General features: G+C 44.0%; 2 protein-coding genes across 4 annotated transcripts in view; one reads left to right on the forward strand and one right to left on the reverse strand.

The window, feature by feature from the left end:
- Window positions 1–19,570, forward strand: part of crocc2 (ciliary rootlet coiled-coil, rootletin family member 2) — a 356,976-nt gene that overhangs the window by 280,242 nt on the left and 57,164 nt on the right. For 2 of the 3 annotated variants that reach the window (XM_059950227.1, XM_059950236.1), the window contains exons 31-33: window positions 3,421–3,861; window positions 12,562–12,711; window positions 17,790–17,990. In XM_059950227.1, coding sequence (XP_059806210.1) covers window positions 3,421–3,861; window positions 12,562–12,711; window positions 17,790–17,990 — 792 coding nt within the window. The remainder of the gene's footprint in view (window positions 1–3,420; window positions 3,862–12,561; window positions 12,712–17,789; window positions 17,991–19,570) is intronic. The other variant, XM_059950243.1, reaches the window with a different exon arrangement.
- Window positions 1–19,570, reverse strand: part of LOC132381077 (uncharacterized) — a 244,472-nt gene that overhangs the window by 20,001 nt on the left and 204,901 nt on the right. The window lies entirely within an intron of this gene.

Below are 19,570 nucleotides of genomic sequence, written 5' to 3' on the forward strand. Positions count from 1 at the left end.
CAGCATCCAAGATAGATCAAGTCACTGGATGCTCTGGGGATCTGAACAGTGCAGTGTTATTCTCCTTTTCAAAACCTGCATAAAAGGCTTTGAGCTCATCAGAAAGTGAAGCATTATGCCATTTATGCTGTTAGGTGTTGCCTTATCAGGAGCAAATGCATGCAAGCCCTGCCTCAGCTGCTGTACATCTGATCATGCCACTCATTTCACATGGAGTTGCCTGGTTGCTCTCACAATAGTCTTCATAGGTCATTCCTGGGCTTCTTGTATGATTCTGGATCATCAATTCCGAACACACCAGATCTAGCTCTAAGGCTCTGAGTCTGGCTTGGGAAAATGCAGTGTGCTCTTGAAGGCACACACTCACCTGCATAGTTCTGTAAACACTGCATCCTCTTTTGACCATACCATCATGGCCCTCACCATCAGTCTGTGCCTCGACGCTGGGTGTGCAAGTACAGCCAGATGATCAGATTTGCCAGTGTGCGAGTGTAGGAAGGCACATTAACTGTTCTTGATGGTGCTGTAACAGTGATCAAATTCCTCTAATCAGAGAAGCCAACACTCTCAGTTACAGATGGTATGTTGTATATGAGATGATGACATTGTTTTCATCCACTATAATTGGCTTTTAGTAGTAATCATTGTATCAAAATTACAAATGCACATTGCTGTAGTTCTGCAGTATATCTCACAATGATGTGGCACAAATTCCATAAGTCTATAAGACCACAAGACATAGGAGCAGAATTAGATTATTTGGCCCATCGACTCTGCTCCACCATTGAATCATGGCTGATCCTTTTTCACCTCCTCAATCACATTCCCCGGCCTTCTCTCCATAACCTTTCATACCAGGCCTAAACATGAACCTATAAATACACCCAACAATCTGGCCTCCACAGCTATCTGTGGTAAATTCCACAAATTCACTATCTGGCTAAAGAAATTTCCCGGCATCGCTTTTTTAAATGGATGCCTCTCTATTCTGAGGCTTTGCCCCCTTGTCCCAGACTTCCCCACTATGGGAAACATCCCTTCCACATCTACTCTGTCTAGACCTTTCAACATTTGAAAGGTTTCAATGAGATCACCCCCTCATCCTTCTAAATTCCAATAAGTACGGACCCAGAGTTCCTTGTATAATAGCCCTTCCATTCCCGAAATCATCCTTGTGAACTGCCTCTGGACTCGCTCCAATGCCAGCACATCTTTTCTTAGATGAGGAGGCCAAAACCGTTCATAATACTCAAGGTGAGGCCTCACTAGTGCCTTATATAGCCTCAGCATCACATCCCCGCTCTTTTATTCTAGACCTTTTGAAATGAGTGCTAACCTTGTATTTGCCTTCCTCACCACCAAGTCAACCTGCAAGTTAACCTTTAGGGCGGACTGCACAAGGACTCCCAAGTCCTTTTTAATCTCAGTTTTTTGGATTTTCTCCCTGCTTAGAAAATAGCCTGCACATTAGTTTCTACTACCAAAGTGCATGACAATGCATTTTCCAACATTGTATTTCATTTTCCACTCTTCCCCATTCTCCTAATGTCTAATTCCTTCTGCATCCTACCTGTTTCCTTAATACTATCTGCCCCTCCACCAACCTTCATATCATCTGCAAACTTGGCAACAAAGCCATCTATTCCATCTTCTAAATCATATATATACAGCATAAAAAGAAGTGGTCCCAACACCGATCCCTGCAGAACACCACTAGTCACTGGCAGCCGACCAGAAAAGGATCGTTTTATTCCCACTCACTGCCTCCTACCAAGCAGCTAATGTTCTAACCATGTTAATAATTTTCCTGTAATACTATGGGCTCTTAACTTGGTAAACAGCCTCATGTGTGGCACCTTGTCAAAGGCCCTCTGGAAGTCCAAATATACAACATCCACTACATCCCCTTTATCTATCCTACTTGTAATCTCTTCAAAGAATTCCAACAAGTTTGTCAGGCAGGATTTTCCCTGCAGGAAACCATGCTGACTTTGTCCTATCTTGACCTCTGTCACCAAGTACTCCATGGCCTCATCCTTAACAAATGATTCCAACATCTTCCCAACCACTGAGGTCAGTCCATCTGGTCTTTTTGCTTTCTGCTGCCTTCATCCTTTCTTAAAGAGTGGAGTGACATTTGCAATTTTCCAGTCCTCTAGCACAATGCCAGAGTCCAGTGATTTTTGAAAGATCATTACCAATGCCTCCACAATCTCTACTGCTTCCTCTTCCAGAACACTAGGGTGCAGTTCACCTGGTCTGGGTGACTTATGTACCCTTAGGTCTTTCAGCTTTTTGAGCAGCTTCTGCTTTGTAAAAGTAACTGCACTCACTTCGCTTCCCTTGCCCCCTTCAACATCTGACACACTGCTCTTATCTTCCCATTAATTTTTGCTTTGTTGTATGCCCTCTCTTTTGCTTTTACATTAGCTTTGACTTCCCTTGTTAGCCACAGTTGTACTATTCTGCTGTTTGAGTATTTGAGTAATACATCTGTCCTGCACCTTCCACGTTTTTCCCCAATACTCACTCCATTGCTGCTCTGCTGTTATCCATGCCAGCAGCTCCTTCCAATTTAACTTTGGCCAACTCCTCTCTCATACCACTGTAATTTCCTTTACTCCACTGAAATACTGCTATGTCAGACTTCTCCCTATCAAATTTCAAGTTGAACTCACTCATATCGTGATCATGATTCCTAAGGTCTCTTTTACCTTAAACTCCCTAATCACCTCAGGTTCATTACATAACACCCAATCCAGTATAGCTGATCCCTTCATAGGCTCAACGACAATCTGCTCTAAAAAGCCATCTCGTAGGCATTCAACCAACTCACTCTCTTGAGATTCATTACCAACCTGATTTTCCCAATCAACGTGCATGTTAAAATCTCCCATGACAATCATAACGTTGCTCTTTAGACACGCCTTTTCAATTTCCTGTTGTAATCTGTGGTCCACATTCCAGCTACTATCGGGAGACCTGTATATATCTGCCATCAGCGTCCTTGTACCCTTGCAGTTTCTTAACTCAACCCACGAGGATTCAACATCTTCCAATCCTATATCACATCTTTCCACTGACTTGATGCCATTCTTTACCAGCAGAGCCACCTCACCCCCTCTGCCTACCTTCCTATCCCTCTGATAAAATTCCTTTCATTATCCGTCATTCTGAGGATTCGCAAATAGGAAATTCAGACTGGATAAGAATGCTTCCCTTGACTCAAGCCCAAGATTGGCAATAGCAGAAAGGAGGGAATTGGGGAGCCCACAATCACTGCTTCTAGAATGAAATGAAGAAGGTCACATGAGAAGTTTGTAATGAAGGTCATATTAGCCTTGAATATGTCTTCACATACCTACAGTTTTGAGATGTATGTGTTCTTGTATGGAGTTTTATGACTGTCTTTTCCTGCAGGAGAAGATCAATAGGATGAAAGTAAATGAAGCAAAGCTGGAGGCCGACAGGCGTAAGTTGAAAGAAGCAATGGAGGCATCTGAGAGCCGTGTCACCAAGCTGGAGCTGATCCGCTGCTCCCTCGAGGGGGAGCTGCAGCGAGTGCAGCTGACCCTGAATGACCACGAAACTGAGGCACAGGTCCTCCAGGACCGAATCAAGATGCTTCAGCGGCAGGTGGCTGACAGTGAGACAAAGGCCGCTGCCCTCCAGCTCTCTGTGGATCGTCTGTCAATGATGCTGACTAAGACAGAAGAAAGCGAGAACAATCTGAAGGACAAAGTACAGAGTTTGTCGTCGACTCTTTCAGACACAAGTGCTGGCAGTACGTTACTGCAGGACAGGATTTCCCAGCTCCAGAAAGCCCTAACCTCCAGTGAACAAGACCGACGAGTACTTCAAGTAAGTTCCTCCGCTAAGAGTGAAGCTGTAATATATATACTCCTCTTTTAGAATGGAATGATTCCATGTGTTTGTTATCTTCAGAATTAATTATTCCAATTCTCACTTAGCTGACTCCCATCCTTCATAATCTACACTTGTCTGAAACATGCTTGCCTCCTGTGACCTCCAACATCCTGCTTAATTTGTACCAGCCTGATCTATACCAGGCTTCTTTTTAATTTGACTTGGATGCTAGGATTATCTTCCTCCTGTTATCATCCATCCACAGTCTCATTCTCCCAATCTCCATAACCTCATCCTCCGACTTGCCAAAAGATACATTCCTCTCATTCTCAATGGTTGCCTTGACTTTATCCTCACTCCACCACAGATACCTCCTGGGCCTTCAGCTCCTGGTCTACACCTCTCCAGATTACTCTCCACCGGTAAGATAATACACCTCAATGACCGAGCACTGCTTCTCTTTTGTAGCACAGCATTAGATGTGTACTGAATAATGCCACTGTGTAAAACCGGTGGTTGTTTTCTCTGTTATAGGCACAATAGAAATAAAATTTGGTATTCATGCTAATTAAGTTTGAGCATCAAACCAGGCTTAACATGATCAACATAAAGGCATAGTACTGCAGATGTAAATGTGAAATAAATGCAGATTCTAGACAACATTCATGGAGAAACACAATTACTTTAGCCTGAAATGTCAATTCTACTCTCTATCTGTTGCAGCCTGACCTACTGAGTATTTCCAATATGATCAATTCTTATTGGAAGACAAATACCTTTAGTTACACAGGTTACTGTTCAAGTGGAGAGGAGGGAGAGGGTTGAGGGAACATGAATAAAGTTTCTTTTGTTAAAAATAGTGCACTGCTGCTAATCTGAAGAATTGTGAAGTAAACAACCAATTCCTAATTACAATTATAGATCCCAGAAGCAGTTTATGGCTATTCCATTTTATTGAATTATTCCATTCAATCCTGAGATCATTCTAGAAATTGACTTAAACCACTGGCAGTGCTTAATGCAACTTTGAGCCATTTCTTTGAGTAGCATAGACACCACACAGGGAGAATAAAGTGGATTGCAGTAGGATTATGGTGAAAAATTGGGTGTTTGTTGATTGGCACAACTCAGTGGGCCCAAGGGTCTGCTTCCATACAGAATCTCACTCAACACTGTGACTGCCTGACCAGATATCTACGAAGTCTTGTTCTATTCTTGGGTAAACGACCAAGCTCTGAGTCAGTTCCTAGCACAGAAATGAAGAGAAAATCAGATTGATTTATCCTTGATTCCATCTGTTACAATTGAAGCATGCAGCTTAATAGAGCACTGGGTTAATTGTGAACTCTTAAGGTGATGTAGATGCCTCAATATAGGAGGAAATTGACTAATTTCCACATGGAATTCATGTCAGCGTAATAGTTAAATAATGGTTTAGATCTCAACAATAAAAGCATCTTTTGTTCACCAATTATTGTTTATCCCTGTTTGGCAGCTACCCATTTGGACTCTGTTATTAATGGCCAAATAGATGGACAAAACCTCTTTCTAGAAATATCTTTGTTTCTAGGCCACTAATACTAATTGTGTCCCTGTGCCAGCACCAAAGCTAATCCAATTCTTCTTGGATATTTTTGAAATGGCTGGTGGCCAATTTCAGAGCTCCAAGCTTAGAGAAGATCCAGAAACTGAGAATGGGAAAATCAGGTCAACAAACACCAGCTGTATCCAATTATTTTGATGACTCACACAACCTTCACTCATGTGAAGACAACTGGCATTGCATAAAATCCAACAGTAGGACCAAATATTGAGTGTTTCAAACTTAACACTTTTGGATATTTCAATGTACTAAGGGTCACATTTAGCACAAACTCTGCAAATATAACTCGTAAATCTCAGAGCAAAAATCAAACTGTTGGAAAAATTCAGTGATTCAAGCACCTCTGTGGTGGGAAAAGGAATTGATGACATTTCAGGTTGAAAGCTTGCATCACAGCTGAGAAGAGAATTGCCAATATAAAGAGGAGAGAGGGAGGGGATGAGAGAGGGACTAGTAGATGAGGAGGGGTGAGGAATGATGAGCAGAAAAAGTTAGGTGAGGAGATGGAGGTGGAGTTCGAGACAGAGACAGGCAGATGATAGATGGGATCTGATTAAAAAGGTGTGGATGGGTCAAGGTGTTGGAGGGGAGGGTGAAGTTGGAGACCAAAGCACCCAGATGATCACAGAGATAATGTACAAACTCCTTATGGGCAGCAGTGGGAAGTCATAATGGGAACAATGACAGGAGAAATGAGGGACAGATGGAATCAAATGAGGAAGGAGATTTGACAAGTGAAATGTGTGGGTGATAAGTCGATGGAATGGGGGAGTCAAAATGGGTGACAGGCTGGAATTGGGGATATGGAAAAGGAAATACACATGAGAGGACTGGAATTGGTTTGTGTGTGCATTCTGTGGTGGGGGGAGGGGAGAGTAAAGAGAGAGAGAAGGAGAGTTGAGAGGGAGACCAAGGGGAAGGGGAGGCTACCTAAAGCTGAAAATTCAATGATTATACTATTGGGTTGTGGACTACACAGGCAGAATATGTATTGCCATTTGTCTAGGTGAAGACATTAAACCCTATCCAATATAGACATCTATGGCCACCCTCACTACAGGGAGGATACACTGTAACTACCCAATCCTCAAAGACTAGTTCACTTCTCTGTTTGTCCTCCATGGCAAGTTTAGCTGCAAATACCCACTATCTGAGGGGTGGCTCTCCTTCCCCCACCACCAAAGAGGAGTCATTTCCAGTTAATAAAGTAGCTTAAAAAACTGTTCATTTATTTTTAGTGATACACATTTAAATCCATACAAAATTCTGAAAACACATTGAAAACTCACAGTGATTTTCCAACAAAAAAAATTCCAAATTACAAATGATTTCTAAAACACAAAGAATTTCCAAAATCCAGTAAAGCTCCCATAAGCTAAAAAAAGAAAGCTATGAATTATCCATCACAGAAATCGAAGACAGAGGAACAGATTCTAGTTCACCTTGTGCTTCTGTCAATCTTCTTGATACTCCTGAACCATTCACAATAAGGCTGTCTACTCACTACATTTATACTGTTTTTCTTCTACTTGATAGTTTTTCAAATATATTTTATGCAAACAGTCTAAAAGCTTCTGTAGAGAGTGTTCCAAGTTTCCCACAATTAATGTTGTAAAGCTGACTCTCTGGGCACACAAACTTTCCAACTTTTAACAAATCAGCTATTTGATGAGCAAAGTGATTAGTATCAATCTGGTCTGCAAGTTTCCTTGAGCTAAATAACTTTGCCACATTATCTTGGTTGAAGTAAGTCCAATTAAATAATTCAGTTCTCTTACACTGCACCTTTTGAAAAATCAGTCCAGGAGCTTTGAGCCAGCCTCCTGTGCTTTATGGACAGTGCTTGTTTGCGAAACTGTCCTTTTAACTCCAGACTGATTATTGGTTGCTATTTACATTAAGAACTGAAGACTGGCTCCCATATATGAAAAAAAGCTGAATAAAGGATATTGGTTGGATGTTCATCTTACTCAAAACAATCCTATGGATTTCAGCTACTATGTTAGAAGGCTGAGATTGGCAAAAAACAGAAAGCGCCACCCAGGACCCTGGACAGTGAATGTCCGTAACAAATGTTGTTCTTCTTATTTGCATTGGGTCTGAAAGTCAGACAGGTTGTTATGAGAAGGAGACATAAAATGGCATCCATCAGGGTGTTTGGAATGGGCATTGTGAATGGAGAGCTGATGCTCTGAAAAAATGGTCACCTCATTTGCCCTTGGTTAGCTTAAAGTCTCAATTTAAAATTTGTATCCATATTAAAGCTTAAACTCTATCTCCCAATCGTTAGTCACCATTTATCTTTTACTGCTTCCTTGGTGTATCTATGCATTGTGCCTGCTCCTTCAAAATGTCTTACAAGTTCTTCCTGTTCTACTGTGTATCTATCCATCTGAGTGTATCTGTCTCTCCATCCCTGCTGCTTCAGTGTGACTGTCTCTCGATTTTTGTTCTTCCAGTGTTTCCAACTATCCCGACACTCAGTGTGTCTGTCTATCTTTGACTGCAACCTTGCAGAGCTGAACCATCTACAGTATCACTGTGTGTCAGTGCATCAGCTAATTTCGTCAGTCTATTTAACCTTTCCCCTGCTTCTCAAAGCAGTGGTCCATCTTTCCTTGCTTCTTCAGTGCAGCTGCCTCTGATATTTGTTCTTCACTTGGCTGAATCTCACCCGCAGTTTGTAAAACACAGCACCAGCACAGAGCAGATGCTAATTTGTGGCAGAAGTTTAAACAACTTTCACGAGCCTAACCCATAACATGTGAGCTCAGGAATAAATAGAGTTTCAATCAGGCACAGTGAAGCAATGCCACTGAAATAACTGAATACATCGATGCCAGCATACACAGGCAAGGATGGCAGCCGAAAGCGGAAGTCAGAGGTGATGGAACACAAATAGCAGCCGACAAGGTGAAGTTACCCTGAAGTTGTGGGAGTGCAGCCATACTGAGCCTTTTGAAGTGGGGATAGACAGCAGCTTATACTACAGTCTGACAGTGTGTGTGATACTGTGCAAAGCTGAGTCTGATCCTTCTGCTGTTATCTGCAGGAGAGAGCTCTTAGTGTGCTTATGTTGGCAGAAGTCCAATGTACTGAGAGTTGTGATATGCCTAACTGTGCACTTTTAATAGACAGGACGGCATCAGGGAATGATTGGAAAGGCGGCATGGGAGTGAACGTGGGTTTTAAAAGCAGCATGCCCTTCGTCAGGACTGAAATGGAAGGGAGAAGACATCAGAATAAAAAGGTGGGGGGAGGGGGAAGGAAGTTAGCTAAAAGGTGTTAGGTGAAGCCAAGTGGATGAGAAAAGTAAAGAACTGGAGAAGAGGGAATCTGATGGGAGAGAAGAGTGGACTATAAGACCACTGTTGGTGAATTGTGTGCGAGAAGATAGTCACCAACATTTTCTACTTTTGGCACACAAATGTGGTAGCCTTGAGTGCAAGGAGACATTGAATCCTGTGGGCACAGACCGGCAGCATAATCTGCATGTATCACTTTGTAATTTCAATTGTATTTGCAGACTGAAAATCATTATCAAGGAATGAGGCACAAAATACAACAGAGATTTGGATCAGTGTAGCATCTTCATGAGTAAATTCTATACAACAAACAAATATGGTCACTGTTACAGCCAATTTACACATGCAGAATTCCTGCACACAGCAAAATGAAAAGGACCTAACTATCTGTTTTAGTAATTCCAAATTAGGCACAACCATCTGATTGGCGAGGTGAACGTTGTAAAAGGCAGGGACAGGGTCGATTTATAATTTCGGGCTCTGCACCAGGGCTGTAAGGTTTCAGTGATGTGGAGCACGTAGTCTTTGAAAGGGGTAAGTGTGGGGTATCTGATGTGCAAATCTCAAACGTAAAAGTTGTGGTGAACTACATATACCTGTCTGGACACGCCCCCTGCTGTCTGCTCCTGTGGCTCTTCCCACAGACCCCTGTATAAAGGCGATTGAGGCCTGAACCCGGCCTCTCAGTCTCCAGGATGTAGTATGGTGGTCACTCTCTGCTTGTTCCTTCTTCCAGTCAATAAAAGCCGATATCTCGCCTTTACATCTCAGAGTGAGTTATTGATGGTGCATCACAAGTGCAACTCACATCAACAAATGCTGGGTCAAATTTCCAGAGCGACACAGAATGGTTGCCATTGTATCCCACTCCCTCCAAACGGCATTGTTTGTCATTGAGTGCTAAAATAAGCAACTTTGTGGGTTTAAATATAAGGACCATATTCCAGTACAGTGCAGCTTTCTCAGCATTGCATTGCTCAAGATTAAATAGCTCCATGGATAAACCAACAATCCAACTTGTCTGATATGAAGTGCTGGTTCCAACATAATGCAATTCTTGCAAAACAATTCATCATTCTTCATTCCCAATTGTGGCGATCCCAGTTTCCAATACAAACTCTCATTCTGATATTTCAGATTAAAAGATGGGGGGAAAATGGGGTGGCTGGAGGGGTAGGAGAGACTAGGGCAAGGGGTGTTGGGGGGGAAGAGAGAGAAGAGAAAGAGGCAGGTAGATAAATAACAAATAACTTGAAAACCATGAAGCCTTGAATGGGTTGGGCAATCACAAAGGTCCTGATATTAGGACTTCAGGGAACTGACAGAATTTCACATTTTTTCAATGTATCCAAAGGAACAATTAAAACATAGGTGGCATATAACAGAAATCTCCAAGATTTGAAGACTCTTGATATAAAATAACTTGTGCTGATGCAGTTTACAAATCTCCCAGTGGAGTAGCATTAGACAGATGAAATGCAAAAAGCAGCCAGAAACCAGAGCATTTTGTGAATAGGTTACATCTTAATTTTTCACTTTGTCCCATGACCATAAGTGGGGGAAGAGATTAACCTAGAAATCAGACTTCATCCTTCACTTATGTGCTAAAATATTGCTGGATTAAGCACTCATTCAGGTCCCATGCAAAAAGTTATGAAAAGGCTTTTGAAACATGATTATATCCAGAAACAAGGCCAGTTTGTGCAAGGTGTAGTTTACAGAATAAAGCAAAGAAAGGCTGGGTAGGCTAGGCAATGACATTATAATGGCTGGTAAAACCAGGTTAGTGGCTATGGAGATTCCACCCAAGTTCTCCTTAAAAATACTTTGTATGTGCCTACTCCCAAATCAGGAACAGCTGAGGTCTTTGATGTTTATCTTCAGTTGCTTTGCTGTGTACAGATAATAGATTTTTTTTAATTTATTGGAGTTTAATAGGCTAAACCCAGATAAAATATTTCCACTTAAGAAGAATTTCAAAATCTAAGGGACATAAATATAGGAAAATCACTGATAAATGCATGAAGAATTTCAGGAGAAATTTCATACCATAGAGTGAAATTACCACATGGAGTTGCAGAAGTTACTAGCAATTTAAGCGGAGAATGGATAAATGCACAGAAGAGAAAAGAACAGAAGGATATAATAACAACATACACAAAGTGCTGGAGGATGAGCTGGCCAGGCAGAATCTGTGGCAAAAAGTACAATCAATGTTTCTGGCTGAAACCCTTCAGCACGACTGAAGAAAAAATGCTGAGATGGGGGGGATGAGAGAGTGAACCACCAGGTGATAGGTGAAACCAGGGGTGGAGGGATGAAGTAAAGAGTTGGGAAATTGATTGGTGAAAGAAGCAGAAGGCCATGGAAGAAAGAAAAGGGGGGAGAAGCACGAGAGGAAGGCAATGAGCAGGCAAAGAGATGAGGTGAGAGAGGGAAAAGTGGATGGGAAATGGGGAAGAGGGGCAATTGGGGGACATTACCAGAAGTTTGAGAAATTGATGCTCATGCCATCAGGTTGGAAGCTCCTCCAACCTAAGTGTGGCCTCAATCCCGACGGTGGAGGAGTTTTCATGATGACATGTCGGAATGGGAATGGAAAGTGGAATTAAAATGGGTGGCAAATGGGAGATCCCGATTTTTCTGGCAGAAGGAGCATAGGTGCTTAGTGAAGTGATCTCCCAATCTATGTCGGGTCTTAGCAATGTCCAGGAGGCTGCACTGGGAGCACCAGACACTGTATATGACCCCAACAGACTCACAGGTGAAGTGTCGTCTCACCTGGAAGGACTGTTTAGGACCCTGAATGGTAGCTAGGGAAGAGGTGTAGGGGCAGGTGTAGCACTAGTTCCGCTTACAATTATAAGTACCAGGAGGGACCGTCTGCCAGAACAAACAGGGTCTCCTAGTGGCCACCCATTTTAATTCCACTTTCTATTCCAATTCTGATACATCCATGCATGCCCTCCTGCACTGCCATGATGAGGCCCACTCAGGTTGGAGGAACAACACCTTATATTCCGTTTGGGTAGCCTCCAACCTGATGGCATGAACAGTAATTTTTCAAACGTACGGTAAAGCCCCCAACCCCTTCCCTTCCCATCCCCTTTTCCCTCTCCCACCTCACCTCCCTCTGTTGCTCCTTCCCCCGTTTTCTTTCTTCCATGGCCTCTGTCTCTTTCACCAATCAACTTCTTAGCTCTTTACTTCACCCCTCCCCTTCCTGATTTCACCTACCATCTGGTGTTTCACTCTCCCGTACCCCCACCTTTTAAATCTACTGCTCATCTTTTTCTCTCCAGTCCTGCCGAAGGGTTTCAGCCCAAAACTTTGACAGGTCTTTTTTCCATTTGATGCTGCCTGGCCTGCTGAGTTCCTTCAGTATTTGAAAGGCAGACACGGGGAAATCTGCAGATGCTGGAAATTCAGGCAACATACACAAAATGCTGCTGCAATTCCTTCAGTATTTTGTGTGTTTTGCTCAGATTTCTAGCATCTGCAGATTCTCTCATTTGTGAGAAGGGTATATTGTTTAAAGTAGATGACTGAGAGGAGACTCCTCTGATGCATAAATTTCAATGTGGAGCATTTGGTCTGAGTGAACTCTTTCCATGCCCTTAACAGAATACTTGAGTCCTGATAAAAGGTCTCAGCCCGAAACATCGACTGTACTCTTTTCCATAGATGCTGCCTGGCCTGCTGAGTTCCTCCAGCATTTAGTGTGTGTCTACTTCGTGTTTTAGTGTGTATACTTCTCTCATGTGAATGCTTCTTCCTTTCTTCCAGGAACGACTAGACACTATCTGTCAGGGTCTTGCAGACACCAAGAAGAAGAACAATGCCCTGGTTGAGCGTGTGCAGTCCATGCAGAAATCGCAGGGGAATCTAGAGCTGAGGAACTTGGAGACGGAAGGACAGAATCGCAAGCTGCAGGAGGTGGGTCACAGAAACATGGACCTACCAGACCAGGAGCTGGGATTTATGTCAAGTCAGGTGACATGGGGTATTATTAGTGTAACCCCAAACTGAAAAGAAAACAAATCAGTAGAAAAGTTCTTGACCTGTCTTTTGACATGTTCCAGGATCTGTTCATTCCTTCTGGTTGGCTCCTTAAGCATCAGATACCCTTCAGCACCATGCTATAGAAGGTTAACTTATAATGAGTCTGTAGAGTTGATGGGCAGGCTACTGATAGCTACATTACCAGGTTCAAACCTCAGCCTCACTGGCATCCTTATTGATATTTTCCACAAAGTTGTGCTGAGCAGTGTTCAGGGGTGGGTAACCTGGTTGAAGATTGTCCACTTCCTTCATTTAAGGCAACTTGAGGTCAACTCTAGCAGATGAAACCAGATGAATCAGGGGATCAATGCTTCTTTGATAACACTGAGCACCATTGTTGATAGCACCCAATGAGATATTGTTATGGTCGGGTCAGAAGTCTGCATTCCAATTCCTGATCCGGTCCGTGAAATTCGGGTCCTTGGACCGCCCCTCGTTTCACCTTGAACTCAAATAGTCACACCTGAGGATCATCTTGAATATAAGGGACTCTGGGATTGAGTATAGTTGGGGGGGGGGGTCGTCCTGTCCATCCCGGCTTGGAGAACCACCATTAACGACGAGTTCTGTGAGTGAGTTATGGACTGGACTGCTCCATAGCCCGCCCGAGTCTTCCGGCCGCAGTGAGTCTTGAAGTCACCCTGGACCGAGCTCCCTTCCTACCACCCGCCTCCGTCAGGTAAGCAAGGCCAGATTGCCGTTGCCCGGCAGAGGTCTCTGCCCTTTCCCCTCCCTCACCTCGGTCAGGTAAGTCAGGCCGGATTGCCGTTGCACGGCGGAGGGCTCTGCCCCTTCCTATTCCTATTCCTAACTCCGACGGGTTGTGCCCTGCGACCTGCCCAGGCCCCTGTGTCCTGCCTGAGAAGTCCGGGTCCTGCCCAGGAGTTCTGCAGCCTGCCCGGGGGGCTATCCTCCCAGTATTCCTAGTCCCAAGAACCCATCCTCTAGACAAGCCTCAAGACAGCTTCCAGCAAGCCTCAAGACTCCAGCCTCAAGAACTCAGCCTCAAGGAAGCTCGAGACCCCAGCCTCCAGCCAAGCCTCGAGACCCCTGCCTCCAGCCAGGCCTCGAGATCCCAGCCTCCAGCCAGGCCTCGAGACCCCAGCCTCTAGCCGGGCCTCGAGACCCCTGCCTCCAGCCAGGCCTCGAGACACCTGCCTCCAGCCAGGCCTCGAGACCCCAGCCTCCAGCCAGGCCTTGAGACCCCAGCCACTAGTCAGGCCTCGAGACCCCAGCCTCCAGCCAGGCCTCGAGACCCCTGCCTCCAGCCAAGCCTCGAGACCCTAGCCTCCAGCCGGGCCTCGAAACCCCATCCTCTAGCCGGGCCTCGAAACCCCGGCCTCCAGCCAGGTCTCGAGACCCCTGCCTCCAGCCAAGCCTCGAGACCCCTGCCTCCAGCCAGGCCTCGAAATCCCAGCCTCCAGCCAGGCCTCGAGACCCCAGCCTCCAGCCAGGCCTCAAGACCCCAGCCTCTAGCCAAGCCTCGAGACCCCAGCCTCTAGCCAAGCCTCGAGACCCCAGCCTCCAGCCAGGCCTTGAGACTCCTGCCTCCAGCCAAGCCTCGAGACCACCTTGGACCCCAAGATCATCTCTGAACTCCAAGATCTCCACAAATGCCATGGTCTCCATACCTTGTCCTATCCTTCAGCTTGTCCCATCCTACCCCCAGTACTTCAGTGCCTGCGTCCTGCATTTGGGTCCAGTCTCACGCCCTCTTATGACAGATATCAGGCTGGGGCCTTTAGTTGAGCCTATTACACTGTAATGACTGTAAGGAGAGTGGTGTATGAGTCTAACTAGATTGTTTGAAAGTGGCATGTGAATAGATAAGGCAAGCTTGCCTTCATTGCTTAATGCATTGAATATAAGAGTAAGGAAGTCTTATATAACTATATAAAATTTGCTTATGCCTTACTTTGGAGTACTATATGCAATTTGGATCACCCCATTCTTTCCTTTCTCTGTAGAGCTGAGGGGAGACATGACAGTGGTTTATGAAATTTTGACAGGTGTAGGGAGTGTAGACAGTCAGAATCTTTTTCCCAGGAAAGATTTGCCGAGTATTAGACATTTAAGATATGAGGAATAATGTTTAAAGAAGATACTGCGGGACAGATTTTTACACAGTGAGTGGCAGCTGGCTGGAACACACTGCCGGGGTGGTGGTGAAGCAGAAATGATAGTGGTGCTTTTAGAGATGTTTTTGAGAGAGAGGTAAATGTGCAGGGAATGGAGGGATATGGACCAAGTGCAAGTAGAAAAGATTTAGTTTAATTTAGCATTGTGTTTAGGAGCCAAATAGCCTGTTTTGCTGCTGTACTGTTATATGTTCAACATCTGTTGATTAAAATAAATATATAAAAACTAATCAAAAATGAAATAACTACTGATACTAAAGAGCACCATTTTATCCTGTGAGCTCTATTCCAATGTCACTAGTGTAGAAATTGTATACTGAGGATATTAGTTGAGGCTATCACTCTTTAATAACTGCGAGGAGAAGGGTGAGTGTGACTAGTAAGACCGCTAGTATTGTCTCATGGGTAATTAGTGGCTGGCACTCCATTTTTCTGCACTCTGGTGCTTACAGAGATTTGAAAGAACTGGGGGCAAACAGAATCTAACAAGGATCAGTGAAGGACATAAGCAGCCTCTGTTATATACCCCCTGATATCACAGAGACCTCTGCCCCTGATCAGATGGCCGAGTCTCCAGAATTGACCTTGAGAGCAGGACCTAGTCATACATGAGCCATATTGTGGAACTGCCGCTTTTTAAAAATGTTTTTCACATTACAGTTTATTCTAGCAATTGAGTTATAAAGGCATAAAGGCTCTCATCCATAAAGACATACAACACAGAAATAGGCCCTTTGCTGACCAGGCTAACTGCTATACGTATCTATTGTAATTCCATTTACCCACATTTGGTCTACAGCTTTCTATGCCCTGGTGATTCAAGTGCTTATCTACATGCTTCTTAAATGTTGTGAGAGGCTCTGCTTCTACCACCTCAGGCAGAACATTCCAGAATAAAATCATGTACTGCATGCGTGCAAAAAATTTCCCCTCAAATTCCTTCTAAACCTTCCACCTCCCACCGTCTTGTCTTAAATACCTGCACTATCTAAACTGTCATAATTGTGTATACTTCTATCATATTATCCATCAACCTCCTTAACTCCATGGGAAGTAATCTCAAACTGTTCATTCTCTCCTTACTACTGAAATGCTCCTTGAGGGTGGAATGTAGCCTGTGGGGGTGGCCTAGGCTACTTAGTTCAGCAGTCTCTCTGGAAAAAGAGTGAAAATGGATTGCAACCTGGCATCTGTGGTACCTCCTGCAGATTTCTCCTGTAGTCTGAATGTGGTTCCTGAAGCATTCGTCATAGATCAATGCTACAATCCTGAAGACTATCAGTATATATAGCAGCATGTTCATCATTGTAATACATCACTTTAGTCATTTCAGAAATATTTTCTAATAATATCCTCACAATGGATTTTCCTGTATTTTCATATGGTAATGATCCATACATGGTAATTTTCTCAAGTCTTCATTCCTAGATGTTTTCAAGAGGCATAGTTTGATATTTAATGTGGAACATGGGGTTGTATTGCACAGTAAAAGGCCCTATGGCTCAACTCATCTAAGCTGACCGAAGTGCCTATCCGAGCGAGTCCCACTTGGCCGAGTTTGGCCCTATTCCTCAAAACCACTCTTATCCATGAACCTGTCCAAGTATCTTCAAAATGTAATCAGCCACTTCTGGCAGCTTGTTCCATATATACACCACCCTCTGGTAAAGAAGATTCCTTTTAAATCCTTCCCCTCTCACTTTCAGTCTATGACCCCTGGTTTTTGATTGGCTTTCCCTGGGTAAAACAGACATAAAAACATAGAAAATCTACAGCACAATACAGTCCCACAAAGCTGTGCTGAACATGTCCTAACCCTAAAAATCACCTATTGCTAACCATAGCCCTCTATTTTTCAGAGCTCCATGTACCTGTCCAGGAGTCTCTTAAAAGACCCTATCATATCTGCCTCCACCGTCATTGCTGGCAGCCCATTCCACACACTCACCACTCTCTGCCTAAAAACTTACCCTTGACATCTCCTCTGTACCTACTTCCAAGCACCTTAAAACTATGCCCTCTCGCGCTAGCCATTTCAGCCCTGGGAAAATGCTTCTGACTATCCACATGATCAATGCCTCTCATCATCTTATGCGCTTCTGAAGTCACCTCTCATCCTCCATCGCTCCAAGGAAAAAAGGCTGAGTTCACTCAACCTACTCTCATAAGGTATGCTCCCCAATCCAGGCAACATCCTTGTAAATCTCCTCTGCACCCTTTCTATGGTTTCCGCATCCTTCCTGTAGTATCCAAGTGGGGTCTGACCAGGGTCCTATATAGCTGCAACATTACCTCTCAGCTCCTAAACTCAATCCCACAATTGATGAAGGCCAATGCACCGTATGCCTTCTTAACCACAGAGTCAACCTGCGCAGCAGCTTTGAGTGTACTATGGACCCCAAGATCTCTCTGATTCTCCACACTGCCAAGAGTCTTACCATTAATAATATAATCTGTCATCATATTTGACCTACCAAAATGAACCACCTCATACTTATCTGGGTTGAACTCCATCTGCCACTTCTCAGACTTGTTTTGCATCCTATCAATGTCCTGCTGTAACCTCTGACAGCCCTCCACACTATCCAGAACATCCCCAATCTTTGTGTCATCAGCAAATTTACTAACCCTCCAAACATCAAAATCGGAGCACAATTTTAATTTTTCTGTGTTATAGCAATAGTCAGAAATTTATATACTGATGATTAGCCTCTCTTAGGTCAGAATTTTACATTAAAATATTGCATTAGAAAGTGATTGTTCTTCTCTAAGTTTTGGTTGAACTCCATATGTGTAACTCTGTACTTTTGCCAGATGTTGCAGCAGAGACAGGAGAGTGAGCAGGAGGTGCTGAAGTTCATCGAGAAGCTTCAACAAGAAAAGCACACTTCCCAGGAGCGAGTAGCCAGCTTGCAGAGGGTTGTTGCACAGCTAGAGAATGAGAAACGAGAACTACAACGTTCGAAGGTGTGCCTTGAGAAAGACCAATCGGCCCTCAGGAGAACACTTGATAGGGTGAGAGGTCGCTGCTATTAAACAAACACAAGGGAATACAGATGCTAGAATCTGAAGTGAGGAACTCAGTGGGTAAAAGAAGCAGCATTTTTGAAGTGGGGGTGGTTGGTGGGAGGAATTGTCAGTGTTTGAAGTCAAAATTCATTTTGCCTCACAGATGCTGCTCGAGCTGTGGAGTTCCACCGGCAGATTGTTGTCACTAACATTAATCTATGTTTTCTTATATATTCATTGAAGAAAGGTAGCCTTCACAAGCTGAGCCAATATTTAATTGATCATCCCCAACTGCCCTTGAGAAGGTGATGGTGAGCAGCCTACTTGATCCAGTGCCATTCCGGAGGTGTGGCCATGCCCATAATACTGTTGGGGAGTGAGCTTCAGGATGTGATTCAGTAACAGTGAAGGAAAAGTGATATATTTCAAAGTCAGGATGATGTGTGGCTTGGAGAGCAACTTCTAGGTGGTGATGTTCCCACATTTTTCTGTCTTTGTCCTTCTAGCTGGTAGGGGCTGTGAGTTTGGAAGATACTGTCTTGGTGAGTTGTTGCATTGGATCCTATCAATAGTACAAACTGTTACTGTGCATTGGTGGTGGAATGAGTGTATGGATGTGGATGGGTTACTTATCAAGTGGGCTGCGATGATGTCAAGCTTCTTGACTTATTGAAGCTGTACTCATCCAGGCAAATGGAAGTATTCCATCACAGCCCAGACTTGAGCCTTGTCGATGGTGGACTGATTTTGTGGAGTTAGGAGGTAGCTTAGACACCAAGGATTCCTAGTCTCAGACATCTACATTGTGTACATGGCTACTCCAGTTTCCAGTGAATTGCACTCTGAAATAACATGCACTCTGGCTCACTCTGCTGGTAGAGCCTCCCAGACTGGACATCATAGAGCATCAGGCAATGGCTTGTTTCCTACTCAAGCTGGATTCAGTCCTCAACTCCGGTGCTGTCTGGGTGCAGTTTGCACGTTTCCCCTCTTCCCGTTTGCTCCGGCCAGTTTCCTCCTGCATCCCAAATAAGCATGGATGGACAGATGTAAATTACCAATGACCAATGTAAATTACCTCAGGTTTCAGAGCCAAACAGTGCAGAAACAAGCCCATCAGCCCATTATGTCAATGCTGGCTGACAAATACACTTACATGATATTGCTCTTGGAGTATTGTGTACATATTTTGTCTACATACCTGAGTAACAATGCTCTCGTCTTGGGCCGGGGTTCTAAACTAACATGGTTTGATGGCTCTGTACTCAATGGAATTCAGGCGGATGAGGGGAGATCTCATCGAAACCTTTTGAATATTGAAAGGCCTAGACAGAGTAGATGTGGAAAAGATGTTTCCCATGGTGGGAGAATCTAGGACAAGAGAACACAGCCTCAGGATAGAGGGTCACCCTTTCAAAACAGAGATGAAGAGGAATTTCTTTAGCCAAAGGATGGTGAATTTATGGTATTTGTTGCCACATGCAGCTGTGGAGACCAGGTTGTTGGGTGTATTTAAGGCAGAGATTGGTAGGTTCTCGATTTGACATGGCATCAAAGGTTACGGGGAGAAGGCTGGGAACTGGGGT

The sequence above is a fragment of the Hypanus sabinus genome, chromosome 2 (genome assembly GCF_030144855.1).
Source record: "Hypanus sabinus isolate sHypSab1 chromosome 2, sHypSab1.hap1, whole genome shotgun sequence".
Classification (NCBI taxonomy): Eukaryota; Metazoa; Chordata; class Chondrichthyes; order Myliobatiformes; family Dasyatidae; genus Hypanus; species Hypanus sabinus.